Consider the following 25,253-nt stretch of genomic DNA (forward strand, 5'->3'; position numbering starts at 1 on the left):
ATGTAGTGGGGTATTCATTTGTGTCTAGGGCCGGGGCCAGCTGGCCGGCGGAAAGAGAGAAAATGACTGCCGGCGAGTACCGGATCTGGTGGCATTGGGTGCCCGGGATGAGATGGGCACAGTTGCCGGGGCACATTGACAAGTTGCTGGGTATCCATCTAGGTGGCAATGACCTGACAAGCTTAGGTAGGGGGGCTTTGATGAGGTAAATGATGTCAACGTTCCAGGAGCTGTCCTCGCAGTTGGGCGAGACAGAGATCATCAGGTCCAAGATCATTCCGAGAAAGGAATGAAGGGGCGCAGAAAGCCATTCGGCACTGGAAAAATCGAGGAGGGAATTGAACGGGGCAATGGCTAAACTCTGCAGGGGGCAGAGGATTCCCTCAGGTTAGGCACGGCTTAATCAATTTGAAATCCCCGGAATACTATGGGAAGGATCGGTGCATTTGTCACCAACGGGCATTGATCTGTTCTTTTGGAATGTAAGCTGCTGGAGTTATAAGAGAAGGAAAGGGGGGAGCCACTGTGTTTTGGCGACCACTGGCAAATACAGAATACTAACCAGCCGTGGGAAAGTCGGAAGGGTTTTCTCTCTTCTCGGGACAAGCTATCTTTCGGGGCCTAAGTGGTGGTATCAGTGAGGGCTCAGCTTCCCCTGACAAAACGACACTCCCCCGGCCCAGGAACACCTGCAAGGGCAGGTGGGGCTCAGACATGAATGGGTGGGGGAGCTTTGGCCTACAGTGGACTTGGTTGGGAAAAGGCAGAAGCAAGGTTTGGACACAGAGCAGTCGGCTGGTCGCCGCACCTTCAGAACTATTTTCACACAGTTTGGTTTGCAGTGTTTTGAGTTTGGAAGTTATACAAAACGTTGTGAAAATAAATCTGCGGCCTTTTTATGCCAACAAAGAAAGAATGTCTCACTCTACACCTTTTTCCTTGGTGGGGTAGCTAAGGGGGCGAATGGAAAGAGCAAGCGTTTTGGTACATTAATAATAGCATTTATTTCCCCCAAGTCGTGGCAGTTTTCATGCCCACCCAGACTTTCTGGAGGATAAGAAACGGCCTGGTCCCTCCACTTTCTGGAACGTTGAGAGCAAAAGTCTGCAAGTTTTAGACCCCCTGGGCCAGGCAGCTGGTGCCCACTGAAATGTCCATCTAAAGAGTGTCACCATAAGAGTATTGGACACGTGTCCCAAGCACGTATTGCAAGAGCTTTGATTCTGCACGTCGTGCCTTGAAACACTTGTGTATAGGCGCGTTATAAATGCCATATCATATCAGATCATATCACTGTAGGAACCGTCGAGTTTCGACAGAAAACATCTTATCTCCTTCAATATCAGGACACGGAATTTATGTTATGTTAAAACATTTCTTAAGCGCAACGTCCACCGGCTAGGGCGTGTTGGTGCTGTGGAAACTAGTTGGACATAATGAAAGAGGAACTCGGAGAGAAGAGTTTTGAGAGCACGCCGAAAGCATAGCTCAGAGGGATAAAGGGAGAGCGTTCCAGAGCCATGCAGCAGCAACGGAAAAGGAGCGACCACCGATCCGGGAGCCCTTAAAGCAAAGGACGGAAATACAGCAGGCCATGACGAGCGGGGGCCGCGGGAACATTCAGCCGATAAATACTCAGGCCCAGATTTAGAGAAAGCCTGATGGACAATGCACTTAGATTCTATTAAAGGCACAGAAGCAAGCATTATCCCTCGGCCACTCTCGTCTCAAGAGTATTATCCCTCCCGGCCACTCTCAGCTCAGTATTTCTGAGTGGTCGTGTAATGATTGGATCACGTTGAAACAGAGGCCCCCTGGCTCTCCAGGAGCGTCAGCGCGGATGGTTACGTTAGTTGGCTGGTATGGGACTTGTATGGGGCTGGTATGGGACTGTGTTGGTGAACACCTGAGTGAGGCAGCTGCCGCAGCAGCTGATGAACACAAAGTCAACCACATACAAACTGAGAGAGGCGGGGTCATGACCCTGCCCAATGTGACTGTGCTATTGGCCAAGCCTTTGTTTTAAGACTGCAATTGTGCACAGAGTTCTGTTTCTTTGCAGCTGGTGCTTGTCGTCAAGAAGAGCTGTGCATAAAACTCGCCTCTGTGTCCAAGAATCTAAAGCCCCTCTCCTGATAATGAGGGAGATTACACATTATACATTCAGAACTCAAAGTCCCAGAATGCTAAGGGAAAACCAAGGGTAGGCGAGCTTCTGGCACATGCCAGGGGGCTGCTGCCGACGGTTTGGGGAGTGGTATCTTCCAAGTCAGAATCTGGCATGGGGGTGAGTGGAGACAGATCTGATAGCGTCAGGTGGACTTACAGTGGGGGGGAGGGGGAGGCAGTGCGCCTTCTACTGCAAAACTCCTTGACAATTGTATTTTTTTTTTCACCACTTAAGAATGACCCAAGAAAAACAGATCAAGACATTTGTCACCGCATTTATTGCACATCAGGAAATTATAAAACGACATCCGGGCTCGGTGTCAACATCCCCGGCCTTCCACAATGAGTGCGCTTGCACCCCGCGCCAAGGGGCTGTTCCCCTTTCCTCGCTCCCTTTGTGCAACTCTGGGTTTTGTGGCAAGTTTCCAAACTCTGTGTAGTTTCCTCTGTAGCTTAGAGTGTGGGTTTACTAATAGCTGTACACATTGACTATTGTCTGTGCCCAAAACTGGAGCTGTCTCAAGGATAGCCCTAACATCTGGAATAATGGATCTAACATCTGGAATAATGCCCGAAAATCTGGAATAATGGATCTAACGTGTGTGGTGTGTCTGTCTTGGAGGTGCACACAGGGCTTTACTGGGTGGCAGAGGCCTTCCCCCCGAAAGCACGATTGGGCTGTGTGCCACTCAGGGTCCCTGCAAACTTGAGGTGCTGACACCTGGCCTGCGGGGGTTCAGTCCCCTTTGCTGCACGTGACCAGAGGAGCTGCTTGACTGATCAGCTCTGGCAAGCTAGATGAACTAGGAAGTTTTTCCGGATCATCTTGTAGGCCGGATCACGAGGCTTGTGTGATCATGGGGACCAGAGGTGCTAAGAGGGGGGGGCACCAGGTTCTGTAGCCCATCACCAGGACAGGGCCACCGGATCCCAAGAGAGGGGGGTTGGTGCCTTGGGGAAAAGGGGGACCTTTGGCGAGAAAGAATTGAGTCTGAGACCAGGAGACGCTGCACTGAGTTATACAAAACCATTAACCAGCCACAGAGGGTGGGAGGGAGTGGGGGGGTATAGTCTTTGGGGAAATGAAGAAGGGCAATCCACGTCTAAGCCACCCATGCCAGCTGGCTATGACCCCCCAAAACATATGGTCCCCATCACCGGAAGCATATCCCCCACCTCACCAAAGTATCCCGAGAATTATTGAGGAGACGCTTGCCCCATCTCCTGACACATCTCCTTACTTTCCCACACAGAGGGGTCAAACCGTGTAGCGAAACCGCAGCTGTCCCAAGCCTTGGCCCATACGCATGTCCCCCAGAGACTCAGCAACGCCTGGAGGGGCAGGTATGGGACATGCTGGCACCGTGTGCACTGACCTTTGCACCACACAGGATTTCTCAAGAGCACCCCTCAAACGTCCACCAATCTGACAGAGTGGGACTTGCGAGAGAGTGCGTAGCTGCGGGGTCCCACAAGCTTCAACAACTAGCACTCCCGATATGTTTCATATTAAGAAGGTTGTGGAAGAGCGGGCACCAGACAGAGCATTAACCACAAAGGCGGAGAACCGGAACAAAACACGCCTCAACGGACCAAAATCCAAAATGGCGGTCAAGCCTCTAAAGGATTCGGCTTGTGGAGCCAGACCCGGAGAGATGGAGCAAATCAGTACAGTTGGGAAACGCTGCTTGAAATGTGGCCACGGTCCTTCCCCGCGGCCTCTGGAGATGGGTACACGTAGCAAAGTGTGCCAAATACAAACTAGCTCCCAAGCTTCGGTGATATTAAGCACTTTTATTAGATCTTAGTGCTGGTTGAATCAAAGTCACATTTCAAATCATGACGGAGCTTTGAACAACCACCTGCCCCCATCATTAGTGCTCTGGCCTCTGTCCCCAACCGTCCTCTCTAGAACCTTCTCACAGCCTGATTCTAGTCCCCCTTCCATGCCATCACACGCAGTCCTGAACACAGAGCAATGTACCAACAGAGCATTGCCACCCACTCATCACAAACCAATGCTCCCGATCATGACAGTACACACTGCTATAAGAATAGCCCTGGTCACCAGCAAGCTGTGGTGATGGAAAGGTGGTGATAGGAAGGGTGACTAGGAGGGCAGTGGAGAGGGAAGGGCCCGGGAGATGAGAAGGAGGAGGTGAGCAACAGAAAGGAAAGTGGAAAGACACAGAGAGAGGAGTAGAGGATGTGGACAGTGAAGGCCTAAGAAGGCATGAGGAGCGAGAGTAGGGAGGGCTGAGAGAGAAGAATAAGGAGGGAAGATGGAAGAGAGTGCACGCTCAGAATCACCCAGGGAAGAAGAAGCAAAGCTTTCAGGGGAGGCGAGGAGAGCCCGATCGCTGCAGGGCATCAAGGAGCTAGAGGGGAGGCAAGGAGAGCCCGATCACTGAGAGGCATCAAGGAGCTAGAGGGGAGGCGAGAAGAGCCTGATCACTGCAGGGCATCAAAGAGCTAGAGGGGAGGCGAGCCTGATCAGTGCAGGGCATCAAGAAGCTAGAGGGGAGGCGAGGAGAGCCCGATCACTGCAGGGCATCAAAGAGCTAGAGGGGAGGCAAGGAGAGCCCGATCACTGCAGGGCATCAAGGAGCTAGAGGGGAGGCGAGCCCGATCAGTGCAGGGCATCAAGGAGCTAGAGGGGAGGCGAGGAGAGCCTGATCAGTGCAGGGCATCAAGGAGCTAGAGGGGAGGCGAGGAGAGCCTGATCAGTGCAGGGCATCAAGGGGGTACAGGGGAGGCGAGCCTGGTCACTGCAGGGCATCAAGAAGCTAGAGGGGAGGCGAGGAGAGCCTGATCAGTGCAGGGCATCAAGGAGGTACAGGGGAGGCGAGCCCGATCACTGCAGGGCATCAAGAAGCTAGAGGGGAGGCGAGAAGAGCCTGATCAGTGCAGGGCATCAAGGAGCTAGAGGGGAGGGGAGCCTGATCACTGCAGGGCATCAAAGAGCTAGAGGGGAGGCGAGGAGAGCCCGATCACTGCAGGGCATCAAGGAGCTACAGGGGAGGCGAGAAGAGCCTGATCACTGCAAGGCATCAAGGAGCAAGAGGGGAGGCGAGGAGAGCCCGATCACTGCAAGGCATCAAGGAGAATGCCCCAGGCCCCGTGCTGAACGAAGTGCGGCACGATGGAGGGCCTGGGGGGTTAGGCGCAGGGTGGGGGGATCCCAACAGGCGGGAAAGCAAAAGGGAGGGGCAGCCAGAGCGGCGCCCCCACCCGCGGAGTGACCCAAGGGAACACAAGAAGAGAGAAGCAAGGTGTGAAAGTAACAGAGGGGTGGGAGGACAGGAAGGAACACGGGCGGCTCGAAATCACCACAACAAAAGGTGGAAGGGGTACAAATACCCCAGAGAAGAGGGAGCAAGACACAACCAGGTTGGGAGCTCACCTCACTCGGGTAAGCTCCCAGGCCCTGGTTAAAGCGGAAGAAGGATTCGTTTTGAAGAAGGATTCGTTTTGATCTCGTTTTTGCCTCTGCGGGCTTAAGCGGATTGAGTGTTTTTTCCCGGGTCGTTTTCGCCTCTGCGGGCTTAAGCGGCGGGAGGAACGCAAAGAACGTTTGCAGTGAAGAAAAAGGAAGACCCCAGGTGGCAACGCGAGGATGCAGCGGCGAAGAACGGGACCCCGGCGGGAGAGAAACGGGGACAGCTGCAGAGGACCCGTGAGCCTGGAGCTGCATGCATAAAAAGGAGGAACCACATCGCGGTGGCAGCGTAGCACAACGGAGAAGAGCGGGACCCCGGCTGGAGAGAAGCGGGGACAGCGGCAGTGGACCCGTGAGCCTGGAGCGGCGGGCAGAAGAAGGAAAAACCACCCCGCGGTGGCAGCATAGCCCAACGGAGAAGAGCGGGACCACGGCTGGCGAAAGGCGGTTCAGCAGCGGCGGTCCCGAAGGCCGGGGCTGGGGGCAGAGGAAAGAAGAACGCCACAACAAACATCGTCGGGAAACAGGCTGCGGAGGCGGTGAATGAAGCGGCAGCATCTACCAAATAGTGCAGTGGATGTGACGCTCGCTTCTCACGGGCAGAGCGTGAGTTCAAATACCGGCAGTGGAGCAGGAAATACAAAAATAAAAATGTTAACCGGCAGTGCCCCTGCTCAACAGAAGCTTTCGAGAAGCAGGCAACCAGGAAGCTACGTGGTTTCGTTGCTGCAGTTCCTGACTGACGAGGATGGTTTTCAGTGGCGGTAATGCTGGGCAGTCCATGACCATGAAGAGGGCTTGTTCCAGTTGGGCTGAGCAGGGAGGACGTGCAGTGTTCCTGACCGAGAGGAAGAAGTTTTCCAGTTGTGGCGCGGGTTCCAGCGAGGGGGAACTTCGCAGCAGCCATGAAAGGGTGTTCGGTAAGGAGCCGGTCCAGCAGTTGGAGCAGGCGCTGGAAAAGCTTTGGGGCTTCGGGGCAGGGAAAACGGGCTGCAGCGAAATACTGGCAGCAGTGATTGGGTGCTTCACAAGTTGTCGCGTCGGCCGAGTGGCCAGAAAAAGAATAGAGTGCTGCGAGCGACGGCCTGGGCCCTCCCGGCCGCAGCACATTGCCCGCCACCGTCAGCAGTGGAATCTCAGGAGGAGAAATACCGCAGGCTCCACAATTTGAATAGCGCGCTTGACGTAGAGGACAAACAGAAGGGACGGTCATCGTCCCAACCCCTCCAGCTTTGCCGCAGTTCGGGACGCTGCAGTAAAGACAGGGTGCAGGAAAAAAGCACACGGACAACCGCGAGGGTTCACCGGAGGCAAGGACAGGCAAAAGCAGATCCACCAGTCCGTTTTACTCTCAGCTTCGCACGGAGGCAGCAGCTGGCAAGGATCGAAGGTTGCCACGAGAACGTAAAACAGGCCAGTCACTGGAGGGACAGCGCGATGTGCGTTCAGTGCACACATTGGAAGCAGGACGACACGGAGCAGACCAGGCAGCGTCAGGTCAGTTCACAGCTCCGAGAGGGAGCAAACTAACAACGCCCCAGGCCCCGTGCAGTACAAAGTACGGCACGATGGAGGGCCTGGGGGGTAGGGGAGTTTTTAAGAACGGGGTCGCATATGGAGTGACTAGCAATTGTTTAAAACTGTCGTGGGAAAGGGGCCCCTGGAGTGATTAGGAGTGAGGATGGGAGTGGTAGCTCCCTCAGGCCGTAAGTGGGAGTCAAGGGTGTTTGTGGTAGCCATGTGCAGGTAGTAAAATAAGGAAAGTTAACGAAGGGAGGGAAAAAAAATTAGGGACCGAGTTGCTGAGGCTGCCCCTGTTTTCCCCGCATGTGCATGGGGACTTCCCTCCTTCCTGTGCCGACGGTGATATCACGGGCCGCATCAGGCATGGTGGATCCGACAATCACGCCGAGAAGATTAGCATGGCCCCTGCACAAAGATGACACGCAAATTCGTGAAGCGTTCCATATTTTAAGAGCACCCGTGGCACAATCAGTAAATACAGTCAGCAGTAAGCATTAAAGGGGCAGTACGGGCCGAATTAGAACAACGGTCGGAACAGGCAACACGGGAAGCCATACAGGGGCCCGGTGAAACAATACAGGAGGAACAAGGCGAGCGAAGGCAAGTCTACTGGAAAGCCAGAAGAGGCAAAAGTCGGGGATGACGGATGAAAGAACAAGAAGAGCGCAAGAATTCAGCGCATGGGCCAAAAAGGCGGAAAAAGACCAGGGGGCCAAATAGGTACTGGAGGTGATGCAAAAGGAAGAAAGGGCTAGGGCAATATCGCCCCTGCTGCGAGAGGATTCCACGAACAGCAACGAGGAAGCCGCAGTACCCCAAGGACAGAAGAGGGCAAGGGAAGTGGCGGAGGAGTCGCGGGAGACAGAGAAGAACATGCTAGACCAGGAGCAGCCGGAGGCGCCGTCGAGGAGGCAAAGAAAAGGCATTGTTAAAAGGGATAACAGAGTGGGGGAAAAAAATGGTGAAAAGGTTAAAGGCATGCAGCACGGCTCAGGGTAAGTCGCCCAGAACCGGGGAGCATGGAGCACAATGGGTGCTTGATGTAATGAATAAGGAGGAAAAGGCAAGGGCAAGGTCGCCTTTGCTGCTAGAGGAGGCCAGCTGCAGCGAAGAGGAATACCACAAGCCCAAAGGAGGTCGAGAGAAGACCCAAGAGGGGCACAGGAGCAGCCGGAGGCACCATAAAGGAGGCAAAGGAAAGATACGGTGAAAAGGGATAACAAAGTTGGGGAAAAAAAAAAATGCTAAAAAGGTGAAAGACATGCAGCACGGCTCAGGGTAAGTCGCCCAGAACCTTGGAGCATGGAGCACAATGGGTGCTGGATGTAAAGAATAAGGATGAAAAGGCAAGGGCAAGGTCGCCTTTGCTGCAAAGGGAGTCCAGCAGCAGCAAGGAGGAATACCACAAGGCCAAAGGAGGCCGAGAGAAGACCCAAGAGGGGCACGGGAGCAGCCGGAGGCACCGCTGAGGAGGAAAAGGAAAGGTACGGTGAAAAGAGATAGCAGAGTTGGGGGGAAAATTGGTAAAAAGGTTAAAAGCATGCAGCACGGCTCAGGGTAAGTCGTCCAGAACCCGGGGAGGGAATGTTAAGAAGCAAGTGGCAAGGGGTAACACCTTCAGAGACGAAAAGTAGCAAAGGTAAAGAGGGGGGCCATTTGAAGGCATGAGTGAATAGGAAGGGAGCAGGGAGCAATAACGGACAGAAAAGGGGGGCCTGGACCAGTGGGCAACGGGGTTCCCATACGACAGAGGGTGGCACAAGGAAGTACGCCAGGGTCGATTCACCAGGGAACGGGTGTTACCTGACCAGGCTACCTGACTGTAAGGTAGAGGACATGTAGGAGGTTGAGAAGGGATCATTAAAAGGGGCACCAGTAGCAAGGAACCCTGGTATAAGGGGAGGGCGGATTTCCAAAGATGGTACATCGTTATATTGCAGTAATACACAGATGACGGGGTGTCACTTGTAACATACCAACAGAAAGTCTTAAAGGCGACAAAGCATTTGGGCATAATGGGAAAATAATGATAGAAGCAAAGACAGGTACAAACATCAGGACATGATAATAACGACAAGGAATCATTTGAGGTCAGGGGAACAGAATCTGTGGGGCAGTCAATAGGGGACACAAAGAGGACGGCAGAGTAGCAAAGTAACGGACCACCAACGGTACAAAAGGGGTGGCAGGGGAGATAGCGTGAAAATCACAAGCGGGGAGCATGGAGCACAAGAGGAAGTGCAGGAAAGGGGAAATGCCAAAGGGTCCATTAAGCCTACACGAATAAAACATCGGGAAAAGGAGAATATGGCAGCGTAGAGGGCAGGAAAATAACACCCACACCGGGAAAAGGCATGGGTTCCACGAATAAAGCTTCGGAAGGAATTAAGAGGTTAGCCAATAAGGCTGACTGGAAAAGGGAAAAGATGGCCACATGTATGGCAGGGAAACAACGCCCATACTGGGAAAGGAATGGGTTCCCCGGAGAAACATCGGAAATAATAAAAAGGTCAGCCACAAGGCCGACTGGAAAAGGAAAATATGGCCACGAGTTGACAGGAAAATAACGCCCATACCAGGAAAGGCATGGGTTCCACGAATGAGCACAGGAAATAAGGGAAGGGTTAGCCATAGGTTTGGCTGGAAAAGTTAAATATGGCCAGGTGCATGGCAAGAAATTAACACCCACACCCGAAAAGGCATGGGTGCCACGGGAGGAGAAGCGGAAATAGCTACAAAGAGGTCCGAGAAATAGGTAAAACCAAAGGAACCAGGGCGAGCCAAAGAGAACCAGGACAGGAACGTACAAAACGGGTAAGCAGTACAAAAAGCAGGTAAAGGGGTGATAGCGGAAACAGGACAAGACGTAGGGAAAATGTCAATGGCCAACAGGGGCTATTGCTGTTAAAAAACCATTGGCCCAGGGTAAAAGGAAAAGATGGGCAGCAGCACATTTTGTCTGCGGCCGCATATACCACAAAGGTGGCCGGGGTGACGGACCCAACAAATAGCACACGGATAAGGAATACAACGAGGGGCTGGGCATGATCACTGTTTTGGGGGGACCTGAGCGGTTTAGACAAACAACCCCTCAGGTGTGGCGGCACGTGTCCAGGAAAGGATGCCACAGGACATCGAAAGGGAGGCTAAAGGAAGGGGGGCATCCCAACCCCTGGACACGAGGTGCCCAAAAAAGTGTTAATTACTGTACAGCTGTCATAACCAGTGTACAGTGCCATTATTTGTATATAATAAAAGGCCTACGGCCATTTTAATTTTTCCATACAAACAGAGCTGTCGTGTTATCATTCATGGTGCAGGGCACATTACAACAGGGCCAAGAGCAGGGGGGAACCCACACTACTCAGCCTATGCCCCAGGCCCCGTGCTGAACGAAGTGCGGCACGATGGAGGGCCTGGGGGGTTAGGCGCAGGGTGGGGGGATCCCAACAGGCGGGAAAGCAAAAGGGAGGGGCAGCCAGAGCGGCGCCCCCACCCGCGGAGTGACCCAAGGGAACACAAGAAGAGAGAAGCAAGGTGTGAAAGTAACAGAGGGGTGGGAGGACAGGAAGGAACACGGGCGGCTCGAAATCACCACAACAAAAGGTGGAAGGGGTACAAATACCCCAGAGAAGAGGGAGCAAGACACAACCAGGTTGGGAGCTCACCTCACTCGGGTAAGCTCCCAGGCCCTGGTTAAAGCGGAAGAAGGATTCGTTTTCCACCCAACCCACCCTACAAGAAAGGAAAGAGGAAAACCGGAACAGGAACGCCGAGTACTTTTGACGGTACACGGTAGAAAAAAAAAAAGAAAAAAAAAAAAAAAAAAAAAAAAAAGTCGTAGGCGGCGGCACGTGTCCAGGAAAGGATGCCACAGGACATCGAAAGGGAGGCTAAAGGAAGGGGGGCATCCCAACCCCTGGACACGAGGTGCCCAAAAAAGTGTTAATTACTGTACAGCTGTCATAACCAGTGTACAGTGCCATTATTTGTATATAATAAAAGGCCTACGGCCATTTTAATTTTTCCATACAAACAGAGCTGTCGTGTTATCATTCATGGTGCAGGGCACATTACAACAGGGCCAAGAGCAGGGGGGAACCCACACTACTCAGCCTAAGAGGGGAGGCGAGGAGAGCCCGATCACTGCAGGGCATCAGGGAGCTAGAGCAGAGGCGGGGAGAGCCCGATCACTGCAGGGCATCAAGAAGCTAGAGGGGAGGCGAGAAGAGCCTGATCAGTGCAGGGCATCAAGAAGTTAGAGGGGAGGCGAGGAGAGCCTGATCAGTGCAGGGCATCAAGGAGGTACAGGGGAGGCGAGCCCGATCACTGCAGGGCATCAAGAAGCTAGAGGGGAGGCGAGAAGAGCCTGATCAGTGCAGGGCATCAAGGAGCTAGAGGGGAGGGGAGCCTGATCACTGCAGGGCATCAAAGAGCTAGAGGGGAGGCGAGGAGAGCCCGATCACTGCAGGGCATCAAGGAGCTAGAGGGGAGGCGAGAAGAGCCTGATCACTGCAAGGCATCAAGGAGCAAGAGGGGAGGCGAGGAGAGCCCGATCACTGCAAGGCATCAAGGAGCAAGAGGGGAGGCGAGGAGAGCCCGATCACTGCAGGGCATCAGGGAGCTAGAGCAGAGGCGGGGAGAGTCCGATCACTGCAGGGCATCAACAAGCTAGAGGGGAGGCGAGAAGAGCCTGATCAGTGCAGGGCATCAAGGAGGTACAGGGGAGGCGAGCCCGATCACTGCAGGGCATCAAGAAGCTAGAGGGGAGGCGAGAAGAGCCTGATCAGTGCAGGGCATCAAGGAGCTAGAGGGGAGGGGAGCCTGATCACTGCAGGGCATCAAAGAGCTAGAGGGGAGGCGAGGAGAGCCCGATCACTGCAGGGCATCAAGGAGCTAGAGGGGAGGCGAGAAGAGCCTGATCACTGCAAGGCATCAAGGAGCAAGAGGGGAGGCGAGGAGAGCCCGATCACTGCAAGGCATCAAGGAGCAAGAGGGGAGGCGAGGAGAGCCCGATCACTGCAGGGCATCAGGGAGCTAGAGCAGAGGCGGGGAGAGTCCGATCACTGCAGGGCATCAAGAAGCTAGAGGGGAGGCGAGAAGAGCCTGATCAGTGCAGGGCATCAAGGAGCTAGAGGGGAGAAGAGCCTGATCAGTGCAGGGCATCAAGGAGCTAGAGGGGAGGCGAGCCTGATCACTGCAGGGCATCAAAGAGCTAGAGGGGAGGCGAGGAGAGCCCGATCACTGCAGGGCATCAGGGAGCTACAGCAGAGGCGGGGAGAGCCAGATCACTGCAGGGCATCAAGAAGCTAGAGGGGAGGCGAGATGAGCCCGATCACTGCAAGGCATCAAGGAGCTAGAGCAGAGGCGAGGAGAGCCTGATCAGTGCAGGGCATCAAGGAGGTACAGGGGAGGCGAGCCTGATCACTGCAGGGCATCAAAGAGCTAGAGGGGAGGCGAGGAGAGCCCGATCACCGCAGGGCGTCAAGGAGCTAGAGGGGAGGCGAGGAGAGCCTGATCAGTGCAGGGCATCAAGGAGCTAGAGGGGAGGCGAGCCTGATCACTGCAGGGCATCAAAGAGCTATAGGAGAGGCGAGATGAGCCCGATCACTGCATGGCATAAAGGAGCTAGAGCAGAGGCGAGGAGAGCCCGATCAGTGCATGACATCAAGAAGCTAGAGGGGAGGCGAGGAGAGCCCGATCACTGCAGGGCATCAAGAAGCTAGAGGGGAGGCGAGGAGAGCCTGATCAGTGCAGGGCATCAAGGAGCTAGACGGGAGGCAAGGAGAGCCTGATCAGTGCAGGGCATCAAGGAGGTACAGGGGAGGCGAGCCCGATCACTGCAGGGCATCAAGAAGCTAGAGGGGAGGCGAGAAGAGCCTGATCAGTGCAGGGCATCAAGGAGCTAGAGGGGAGAAGAGCCTGATCAGTGCAGGGCATCAAGGAGCTAGAGGGGAGGCGAGCCTGATCACTGCAGGGCATCAAAGAGCTAGAGGGGAGGCGAGGAGAGCCCGATCACTGCAGGGCATCAGGGAGCTACAGCAGAGGCGGGGAGAGCCAGATCACTGCAGGGCATCAAGAAGCTAGAGGGGAGGCGAGATGAGCCCGATCACTGCAAGGCATCAAGGAGCTAGAGCAGAGGCGAGGAGAGCCTGATCAGTGCAGGGCATCAAGGAGGTACAGGGGAGGCGAGCCTGATCACTGCAGGGCATCAAAGAGCTAGAGGGGAGGCGAGGAGAGCCCGATCACCGCAGGGCGTCAAGGAGCTAGAGGGGAGGCGAGGAGAGCCTGATCAGTGCAGGGCATCAAGGAGCTAGAGGGGAGGCGAGCCTGATCACTGCAGGGCATCAAAGAGCTATAGGAAAGGCGAGATGAGCCCGATCACTGCATGGCATAAAGGAGCTAGAGCAGAGGCGAGGAGAGCCCGATCAGTGCATGACATCAAGAAGCTAGAGGGGAGGCGAGGAGAGCCCGATCACTGCAGGGCATCAAGAAGCTAGAGGGGAGGCGAGGAGAGCCTGATCAGTGCAGGGCATCAAGGAGCTAGACGGGAGGCAAGGAGAGCCTGATCAGTGCAGGGCATCAAGGAGCTAGAGGGGAGGCGAGCCTGATCACTGCAGGGCATCAAAGAGCTAGAGGGGGGGCGAGGAGAGCCCGATTTCTGCAGTGCGTCAAGGAGCTAGAGGAGAGGCGAGACGAGCCCGATCACTGCAGGGCATAAAGGAGCTAGAGCAGAGGTGAGATGAGCCCAATCACTGCAAGGCATCAAGGAGCTAGAGGGGAGGCGAGGAGAGCCCGATCACTGCAGGGCATCAAGGAGCTAGAAGGGAGGCGAGGAGAGACCGATCACTGCAAGGCATCAAGGAGCTAGAGGAGAGTGTTCAGAAAGAGACTCAAGCAGAACAGGAGGTTGAGAAGGGGGTCTAGAGAGGACAGGAAGAAATGGGGCCTTGACCACCTTGTGCGGGCAAGGGCTGTGGCAGAGTGGGGCTTCTACATTCCAGGACTCACATCTGAAGTTTTCTGGAGAACAGTGAGGACTGGCAAAGCCTGTCCCAGGTGTGGCAACACCTTACAGAATCCCTCGCTTTCGGCAGGTGGGAATGACCGTGTAGAAAGCCCCTTATCCTGACCACGACAACACAGTAGGTACAACCAATGAAGCCAAGAAATCTGTGCCAGGTACACTCGAAACCCCATTGACTGTGAGTGACGTGTATTTGGCCTCCTTGGGGTAGATTCCCAGGAAGAGAGGGGCGGACTGGTAGACACTGTCCCCATGCAGGCACGCTGGAACAGCTCCCTTTTGATTTCTTTAAACCCCCTTTATTTACCCACATTCCCACCCATGCCCTCGACCTGTGCTGTACTGTGAAGTAAACCAGATCGACATCATTTTTTGACTTCCGCACTGTCCATGTGTGCCATCACGCATGGCAAGTTCTCGCATAGTAGATCATGTAACTTACGCTGTGTGCCTCGCACCCCTTAAGCTGTTCTGTACGCTTACCTGAGCTCATCTCTCTCTTGAGGGCTTGAATCAGGGGGTAGACCTCTTGCCCACAGATGCTGCCCTTGAAGTCGTCCAGGTCCAGGGCCCACACCATGGCACCGCCAAAGCCGCTCGCCTTCAGGTACTGCGCCTGTGTGTGGAGACAAGGAGACCCTTGAGTGCAGCAACAGGGGGTGTCCTGCCCATCTCTTTCCCTTCCAATCACCCACCATTCCCACCTCTCAAGGGACATCCCCAGGACTATAGCCACGGACACAGCCCTCCCATCACCTGCAAACACCGCTGTGCCCTCTGAGGGCTCAGAAATGTGGGGCGGCCAACTTTGTAATGCGTTCTGCCATTTCATTAAATAAAACAGGTTGAATAAACGCCTCACTATCCGACCCCAATGTGGATTCCCTCCCTACCATGAACTGAAAGGGAGCCCTCTAACACTCACACTTCTATCTCTAACACTCACACTTCTATCTCTAACACTCACACTTCTATCTCTAACACTCACACTTCTATCTCTAACACTCACACTTCTATCTCTAACACTCACACTTCTATCTCTCTGCACTTGCACGTGCTGGATGCTCACAAGGCCTAGTAGGTCTGCCGCTTTCTTACAGTGTTATATCCAATTTGACTCCCATGTTCCCTCTCGGTTGCCCTCTGGGCGCTTTGAAACACAATTTACTTGTATAAGAGCCTAACGAATGCACCATAAATAAATAAATACAACAATCAAAACAAACAGGTATCATATGGCAACTCAATTCAACACATGTAAACAACATACATCCTGGTTCATAGTATAATCAGTGTCTCTTGTCATGGACTGGGCAAAAACCCCTTTCCCCAGATCCAAACAAGGGTTCTCTCCACAGTTCAAAAGAAAACCAAGGATATCTGACTTTAACACAAGGTTCTGTTGTTTAGTCAAAAGCTCTCACTTCTGCTGGAATAAGAACGTTCCCAAGGTACCTTGAAAGAAAAACTCATAAGCTCTCAAACCTCCTGGAATCGGAAATCCTTCACATCTTTGGCAACAACAAATGGTTTGGGCAGAATGGTCTTTTCCTCTATCAGCTTTCACAACTCTTCCCCAAATGCCACAACTTAAAATGTTGCTTTCTGATAGTACCACTCTTCGGCACTTGCTTCTTCTACTACCGGGCATAGCCCTTCCACCAGGTTTCTTCTGGGCAATTACCTCTTGCCCACCGAGTATACTCGCCTGCCTGTCTACCTCGTTATAACCAAAACAGATAAGTGCTTCAACGATAACTTTCAAAATAAAATACAAACTCGAGGGTCTTTCTTCTGCATAAACAGGTAAACAGCTTTCAGGGAATGGAACATTCACATTGATCTTTATCAGGACCTCTCCACAAACGATGCTCGTCTCCCTCTGGATAACCACCTCCAGAAGGGAAGCCTGTTTGCCACCTTTTTTCCCTTCTGCATCAATACCGAAAATAATGTTCAGGGTCAAGTCTTTTCCTGCTTCTGTTTTGGCTGGAGCAGTGTGAATCTACATCAACCACAATGATAGGTATCCCCAAACCTGAATGGCAACCTTTACAACCTTGGGGCTTCTCGCCATTCCCCTCTTGCGTTTGACAACCTTTATTGGACTGATATTGCCAGTTTCTCAAGGTCTCTCGGCTTGGGTAGTGGTGGAATGCCTGGGTTTCTAGTACGACCTTGCCACTAGTTTGTTGGCTTGTACCAAAACTCACACTTTCATTCCTGGACCTCATTTGGTTTTGCAAGCCTGCAACAGTTTGGTATTCGTAAAATGTACTAGCTTGCTTTTGTACGTTTGTAAAAGTTAGGTATTTGTGATGCTTATTAGCTTGTTTTTGTATGTTAACAACAGTTTGGCACTCGTAACGTTGCTTTTGCTGCCTTTCACTCGCTCACAAGTGATCCTGCCTGGCATGAACACGCGGCCTGCACTGGAGCACCTCGGAGTCACTCGCGTGGCTTAGACTCACCGGGTAAGTCGCTTCCAGGTGCTCCTCTCTGCAGGACTGCTGAAAGCGTGGGTCCTCCCAACCAGGCACACCTTCTCTCTTTGGTTGCTGCTGCCACCTCTGCCATGCTGATTTGGAGTTGCTCTGACTCCCGAGAGTCTCCTGTGCAACCCTGCCACCTGAGACCTCTCGACTGCTCACACTACGCCTGCATCCCACTGCAAAAGGTCTGCATGACATAGTCTTCCTGGGTAAGCGTTTCTTCCACAGGCTTCCCACTATGCAACCTCTGCAGTTTGGGATGATAGAGGCGCAGATCCTCTCAGGACTCGCAACGGTTCCAGCGTCTTCTAGCTCCTCTTCTCCTCTCTCCCGCAGTATACAAGGCCCGCACTTCTTTTGCTTCTCCTGCTGATTCTGCTTCTTCTCTACTACCTGCACCTGAGGGGGTCTTTTATGCCTCCCAGTCTCCCTAAGGTGTAGGCCATTCATGTTAATTAGCTGCCCACTTCTACATCTTCGTTCCTCTGTATCCCACTTCCTCGTCCCAGTACTGAGGGAATTATCGGACTTGAACTCCTGAATGAGTTTGTTTTCTTCACTTCTTTCTAGATTGCACTTTTGATTTCCACTTTCTACAATATTTGACAAAGGGATATTACAAGAGCCAGTCATAAGGCAGGTTGAGAAGAGGAATATGTTTCTTTACTTTTAAGACTTCCCATTATTATACAACTTCCTCTTATTAGGCTTTTGGGAACTAGGGAAAATGATAACCGCTTGCATTTCTTGGGTTATAACAGGAAGGTTGTTACTTTTACCACTGCAAGATTCATGGCTGAATCCGTTCCCACTCAGGGGGTCTGCTTGTGGCACAATAGAACTATGAGGCCATTACACCACGCTGTGGTATTGGTGGGATGTCCTCTTGAGGGGAGGTTAAATGCTGTCTCTCATCCCATAGGTATCCCTCACTCTCCTGACCCTTTTCTCCTCCCGGATGATCCTCCCGCAGTACTCCTAATCGGGTCAACCCCTCGGAATGCCAAAGCATCCCTATCTAGCCATGGCCATATAGATTTGCTTTCTTCTTTTCTTCTTTATTTTTCCCATTTCGTTGTTTTCCCCTTAATTCTAGCCATTCTATCAAAGAGCATAACCCCCAAGGGTTCACCAGGTTGGTGTTCCCACCCTCAGGTGAACCCCTCTAGCCTGGGTATTGCATCGAATCCCAACCCTATGCTCCCCTGCTGCCCCCTTCTTATTATGCCCCAACCGCTCCCCCCTCGCCTTGGTATTACCTTTCCACCTCCCACCCCGGCCAAGGCCGTCAACTTGAACTTAACCCAATAAGAGCCCTCTACCCATTGCCCCCTGCCTTCTAATAGCTCTACTCCACCTCCCCCCTTCATTCCCTTCTCCCTCTCCCCTTCCTCAGCAGCCCCCAGAATCTGCCAAATTACTTCCTGTTGCACTCACTGTCCAGCCCACGTAACAATCCACCCCCTGCTCACTACTCCCTCCCCCTTTGCCCCTTTCCTTCAGTTTACCCCCTGTTTAGCATTCATCAGTGTTGACTGTTGCTTCTCCCCCTTATTCCTACCCCGATTCCCCTCATGACTAACGCTTCGGGCCCCTTCCCTTCCATTCTCTTTCTTGCTCTCATATCTCAATGACTTGCTCTTGTAGTAATTCATCAACATACCCTTTGCTGCTTCCCAATTCATTCGTGTTATATTGGTGACATCTTCTTGCTCCTTGCCTCCCTGCCCCCTGTTATGTTGGAGTTGGAAAGACTTCCAGACCCCCCTATCCCTTCCCTTTTATTCAAGGCACGCCCGACACATGACCCATCTCTTCCCCGAAGTCGCCCGGGGTATTCAATGCAATCAAGGGGTGCCAAATCCACCCCATACCCATACTCTTCAAAGATTTCCCCAGTTTTCTGTTCAGTGTCCTCCGAGACTTCTCTTCCCCCTTCTGTGAATATACCCCCCCAAGATTGTATCGATATTATCATGCACCAAAATCTTTTAGTGCACCAGGAGAAATTGCCCACCTGCAATGTAGACCCCTGCATGCGATGAAGAAGCTCTCTTCTCCCCACGGGTACCAAATCATTTCTCCCCAGAGGGGTGCTCGTAGTGCTGGGTGCACCACCACCAGATGATTCGACCATCGACCAAGCGTCTATTGGACAGTTTCCCAGACCGTAAATGCAGGGCAACCAGCATCAGGAACAACTCCAGCACACACATGTTCTTGCACCATCCCTTCCTGTTCCACACATTAGGCCAGTTTCCCCTGAACTATTCCCTTCCCAAAATGGCCCCCAACCTTGTCTCCCCAAAGCATCAGTAAAGAGTTGGACTTGCGAGCAGGGGACCCAAAGTGCTTGCCAAAAGCAAACCCCAAATCTCTATTCTCGCCTCTCGTGCTTAGTCCACCCTCTGACCCTCACCATTCTGCACCCCCTGTCACTGCTCCACACTCTCCCTGTGCCTGCATGCGCCCCCAGCTCTACCTTACCCCGCCGGAACACAGTACCTATAACAATCCAGGCTAGCTCAACTGCTGATCACTTCAAACTCAGCGTAAACCTCATTCACTTGACAACGAGGGCGCTCTCCCTGTTTCTCAGCCTCCCTGCCCAGCCACTGCCCCCAGTGACAGTTCGCAATGGCAATGTAACTTTGTTATATCATGTGGTACTGCTCACTAGTTTGCACTTGGCCCCTCAGGGACCTTTGTAAGGATCCTGTCAGTGAACATATCCCGAGAAGTAAGGGAACGTCGTACCCTTTAGTTCCCTCCCACTTTGACCTCTGGACCTTGGTTAGAAGGTCTCCAGCAGAAGTCCACTAAACACGTGTCTGATGCAGTTCATACAAAAGAATTGCAATACAAAATTAATTGTCTATTGTATCATTTGTGTTTGTAACAAAAAATATATCGGTAGCACGATCAGACCGTTAAAGACCCGGATAAGAGAACATTTATCCACCATTGCCAGCCAGGATGCTAGATTCCCCCTTGCCAGCCATTGGCAGAAATATCATCAAATGGACCTCAAACATAACGTCAGATTCGTCGGGCTTGCAAAAGCAGTCCTTCCCCCGAGAGGGGGCAATCTGACTTTGAGTCTGCGTAGACTTGAAGCCAGACTTATATGCAAATATAGGACTGTCTATAGCGGCCTCAATTCAGATCACAAACTATCAGTCTTCCTATAAACTGCAAACCAACCTATTTCATTTATTTTCACTAATCTGGTTTGTTGGATCAGAAAACCAGATAATTATTTTCATATCCAACTGGATTTTTTCGCATTTCTTCCAAATCCTCTCCCTTTCTTCTCTCTTCACAACTCTGCATTTTTACCTCTCAATTTGACTATCCACAGACCATAATGCAATCTGTGCCTCCAAGGGGAACATTCACAGTAACCAATTAGCTCTATACCACGTTAGGTATTTGCTCCATATGCATAGAGTAGGGAGCACAGCCACAGAGATCACAGAATCTCGCAGAGACTATAGTCATTTCATTATATCCTCAGCCTTCGGGCGGAAACCCGAGGTTTTGCTTCAAGCCAACCACTAGTGCCAATCGCAATTTTAATTTGGCCATGGTTTCGTAATCTTTCCCATGTAATATTTTCCCCCGTCCCCTTTTATTCCATGCCATTTTGGTCCGCTTGCGTTAACCGAACAATATTCAAATTGTATCTTTTTCAACAAAACCGGGTTCGTAAAACCCTTTGTTTCCCAATGCAGCTCAATTTAATACTATCTGATCTCGGGTCACTCTGGGGTAAAAAGCACCTTTGCAACAATTAACTAAGTGCTAATCGTTTCCGTTGTTAGACCCCACTGCCCTACGTTATTAGTTTAGCCACTCCAGATGGTGGCCCTGTCAGTGAATGCTTCCCGCGTCTAGGCTCCTCCCCAAACAGAGCCAAAACAACATTAGGAAGCCGGAGCGGACACGCGCGAGGGGCTCGTCTCATTCCGTGCAGTAGACCACCAGTGTGAGTAACTTTTTTACATTCCCTTGGACGGCCGCCAGATCTACGGCCGTCCTCCTTAATCGAGTGCTTGAGGCACTTTCCAGAGGCGGACGCCTGCATGGCTGCATAACATACTTACCTTACCTTCTTTCTTTTTGTTTTTGTTTCTGGGTAATTCACCTCGTCAACTTTTGAACTGAATATGTACAGCCCGACTCTTAAATTTAAGAGCATGCCGCGACAGCGATGCATCTGACTACATGAGGTATGCTCGTATCCACGCACTTTTTCTTTTACACAGTATCTTCGGCACATGGGCTCTCTGCGCATCATTTCTTATGTAGTGAGCATGCCAACATGCAAATACTCTCATTGCGTAGTCACAGATATATCTCCCAGGAGCTAAGACACTTGTTCAACAATTTTAAGGTACAATTTAGCATTTTGAATTGGAATTCACTTGGTCCCAGTACACCACGCTATCACTTGGTAGAGAGATCAGTAATTTACTAACTCTGTTGCTTTGTTCCTCACTCTCTCCTTCTCTCTTTATATCTTTTCCTCATCCCACCTGGGATTCAACAACTGAAACTACTTCTGATCGATTCCACATCATAGATTGACGGTACTCTCTTTCTATTTTCGCATGAATATTTGAATCACTGTGATGCGTTCACCAATGTACATTGATGACATGTGTTATTTTTGCAATGTGATACCATCTTGTCGAAACTTCTCATGCAATTGGTGGTGGTTTTTGGTCACAATGCGATATTTTGCTGTGGAAATTTCTCATGCAATTGGTTGTGTGTTTTTTTGTCACCTTGCCCCTTTTGGTTTTCCCTTTACATATTGACCTTGTTGGCTGTTCCTTTTAATGGATATGGGGCTGTGCCGACATGCCAACCCTTTCCCCTTCCCTTTTTTCTTTATTTTCTGTTTAACAATGTTTTTTGGAACATTATTTGTCCGAACCTTCTAATTATTATTTTATTATTTAATTCTATCAGCCTCAGATGAAGAGCAAGGACTGCTCGAAACACGTGTCAGGCTGTCTCAGTACAAAATACATCTGCAATTGCAGCAGTGTGCAGTATTATTTTGTGTTGGCGCAGCAAGACTGGAACCCTTTCTTTTGTCTGGACATTACGGTGGTATAGCTGGGCAAGGTACCCACAAACCCCAGTCCACTGCAGCCCTCCGTTCAGCTACTGCATGGTGCAAGCACTTTGTTCTAATTTAGGTTTGCTTTGCCCATACCCTTTCGGAGTAAATGATGCAGTTCATAGCAGAGTTTTACCCATTTGCTGGGCGCTGGGTACCAGCATGCATCGTTGCTTAATATGCATGCGATGGGTGCAGTCGCTGGTGCTGCACATTCATAAGCCCTTGTGCACCGTGTGATATGAGTATGACATCCCACGACATCCCACTGGGGCAGGGGACCTCAGTACCCGGGCTCAGGGGCCACACAGAAAAGACATGCTTGAAAGGCCCCTCCAGCAGGTTTCACTTCTTGCAGAAACCTTTTTGAGAGATCAGAATACATATTGCATCGCTGTAGTGCAGGCAGCCGCGCGCTGGCTGGACATTACTTAGCGCAACAGGGGTGCATAGTCCATGGCTAAGCCCTGCCCATTCACAGTCCCTTAATGCAGAACCCTGCTTTCATGATGTGCTTATGGGATTTGCTATCAATGGTAATATTGGAGGATGAAGTCTGAAGTTAATATTGCTAAAGTCCTGATGTCTGCTTCACGCGGCAGGGGGTCGGGGGGGGGAGGGGGGTGCACTTTGTGAGTTGAGCCTGGCAAGGCAGCTCTTTGGCAAAAAGGAGTTGATGTGCAGGACTTTGGTGGAGATGTTGACCCAGAATAATGTGATTTCAACAGGAGCACACACATTAGATCCTCTTGGTGTGGGGTGAAGAGGCCCAAAAGGATGTGTTCCGGGGATGGGAATACCAAGGAAAGCACCCCTGCATCTTGCTAATCTCCTCTCACGTTTGCTCAGACCCAGCTACACCAATTGAGTGACAACTACGAGGACCTAGGCTCACGCCCTATCCTCTTTGGAGAAGAAGGTGGTCTCTGGTAGTCCAATAGGGTGCCTGTGATTCAGCAGGGGGCAGCAGCAAGCGTGTCCACACTAGATATGCTGGAATATAGACTTTACAGTGTGATTTACGTACCCTCCCTATATTGGTCCGGAGGATCTAGCAGCGGGCTGAGTGCGGATATATAGAGGGAATTAAGTTTGGGCAAGTTATGTTTATGCTATGGATTGAATCATACGTCAATGTGCATCGCCAGATGTTGGAATGCGTATGTGTATTGTTTCTGACAGCACACCCATACCATTGAAACAAGCAGCATAAGTATATCTTATGGAGACAGTGATGCATTTACATTTTTTTTTAAAGTAATTTATTTGCAAGTTACTTTGCCTGTTTTGCCATCACACAATGCGTAGCAATGTGCAGTCTTAACAGTGTTTATAGGCTATGCGTTTTTGCATTAATTTAACACACCACATCAGCAGATCAAATGGAAATGGCAATGGACATGGGAAGCTCCTAACATAGCAACGTGCAAGCCCCTGAAGGTTGGAAAAGCGACGATGTATTAAAGAATCGTATAGGAAATGAAATACCTACAAGTCCGCCACCATCTGTGGCGCACACCTAGTCCAGGGCCTCCGCTCACCGCTCCAGTCCTCCAGGCACTAAGCGACCGGTCAGTCACGCCACCACCTCCACACTTCATTGCTACAGCACTGCTGCTCTTCTGCACTCTGCTCTGTGCTGGCTGGCAAAGCTGCTGGCTGGACGGACTGGTGCAGAGTAGACGAGTGCCTCTTGGGGTGGAACTGTCTGGACTGGAAGGAACATTCTCGAAATGGCGCTGGGGCTGGCAGGCGTGTTTTCCAGTGCCACCTGCTGCTCTATCCCCCATGGACCGCCGGCTGCCCCCCCCCCCCACCGCCCATGCTGACCAAACTTTCAGATTTTGCAATTGCACCGGTGCACGTACGTAACCTTTAGCAAAGATTTGGTGCCTGCAGGCAGCCAGGTAGAATGGGCCTGCGACCTGCCATTGGCCACCGATGCAACCGTGGCTCATTCAGTATTTCTGCCCCGGCTGCAACCGTGGCTCATTCAGTATTTCTGCCCCGGCTGCAACCGTGGCTCATTCAGTATTTCTGCCCCGGCTGCAACCGTGGCTCATTCAGTATTTCTGCCCCGGCTGCAACCGTGGCTCATTCAGTATTTCTGCCCCAGCTGCAACCGTGGCTCATTCAGTATTTCTGCCCCGGCTGGCCGCCACATGAAACCTGAATCAGTGAGCAATCCTGCAGTGCAATGCCACCCGCACTGCCAGTGCCACTCACGACTCGAAGTCAAACACTGGCACGGCCCATGCGGGGCCCTTGAGCACCGCGGTGGGGGACGGGCAAAGACAGTGCAGCTGCCGCACAGCACATGTTGCCTGCTGTGCACATCAAGCGACAGGGAAGGGGGTGGGGCCAGACACAGGGGGCCCACTCACCATTTGTCTCACTGGCGACTGTTAAATCCTCCCCTGCTGGAACCACCATTTCCCCGCCCGTTCTCCCCGTCGATGCACCTCAAGAGGATTGTTCTGCTGCTTTCCTACTATGTTTCAGCCTGGTCTGCTGTGTGGTTCCTGGGCCTGCGGCGGGCGTCTTCATTGTAGTGGTCTTTTCAGTGACTTCATGCAGCGGCGTAGCCAGGATTGTCTAACAAGAAGGGCCTGAAGCTAATGTATTTGGGCCCACCGCAGGGACATTGACACCTGTAAATGCCCACACTGCACTGCTGAGTGGGCATTTACAGCTTTTGGGTGGGCCATGCCTGCTCGCGCCCCACCTTGTCTACGCCTCAGAAGGATGGTGTGCTAAGGAGAAACCCAGGGGACGCCCCGCTCGATTTCCCCTGAGACTCCGCCCACATTTTTAAAAAAAGTCAACATCAAATGACACCAATCTGAGCGAGATTTACTCTCCTCTGTCCATACCTTGATGTGATTGGCTACTATCAGTCTGTTTGTAGTCAATCAAATTGAGGTGTGGGTAGAGTTACTGGAGGGCCCAGAGACTCCACGCTCTTCCCCGGAGACCCAGAGAAGAGCATAAAAACCCAGAGTCTCCGGGATAAACCCGGATACTCTGCAGGTATGGTGCTCCGTCCATCGATCGTGGGAGGATGAACATTCGGAGCTGCGATAGCTCACCATCTCGCCCTCGTGGACTGGTGGTGCATGCTGTCAGGGCTGAGGATATCCGTGTGTTGTGTTCGGAGGGGGGCTCGTTTGCAGGACGGTGAGGTACCATGGAGGCGGCGGGGCAGCAGAGCGTGTTGTTTGCACTCGTAGAGGGACAACGGATGTCGGCAATAGTGAACCAGGTCCAGTCGGCCGGGGAAGTGCAGGAGCCATGCTTGCAGCTGGCCAGCACAGCAGACCCACCGCCAACCCTGGTGTAAAAATGTCACACCCAGGGTGGCCTTCCCTCCCCCACCTAGAAAGAGATGGAAAAGAGCTGGCAAAGCCATGGCGGCTTCAGAGAAGGTACTGGAAAGGGATATGGCGTGCACATAGTCTAGTTAGACAAGTT

General features: G+C 52.1%; 1 protein-coding gene and 1 pseudogene across 6 annotated transcripts in view; one reads left to right on the forward strand and one right to left on the reverse strand.

Annotated features, from left to right (window-relative positions):
• Window positions 1-25,253, reverse strand: part of LOC138520773 (chitotriosidase-1-like) — a 344,502-nt gene that overhangs the window by 41,619 nt on the left and 277,630 nt on the right. For all 6 annotated transcript variants that reach the window (XR_011282878.1, XM_069633071.1, XM_069633070.1 and 3 more), the window contains one exon: window positions 14,643-14,775. Coding sequence is in view for 5 of the 6 variants with exons in the window: in XM_069633071.1 (XP_069489172.1) it covers window positions 14,643-14,775 (133 nt within the window). In the remaining variant the exon portion in view is untranslated. The remainder of the gene's footprint in view (window positions 1-14,642; window positions 14,776-25,253) is intronic.
• LOC138522165 (U6 spliceosomal RNA) lies at window positions 7,509-7,582 on the forward strand (annotated as a pseudogene).

The sequence above is a fragment of the Ambystoma mexicanum genome, chromosome 13 (assembly GCF_040938575.1).
Source record: "Ambystoma mexicanum isolate Mex_15411 chromosome 13, UKY_AmexF1_1, whole genome shotgun sequence".
NCBI classification, from domain to species: domain Eukaryota; kingdom Metazoa; phylum Chordata; class Amphibia; order Caudata; family Ambystomatidae; genus Ambystoma; species Ambystoma mexicanum.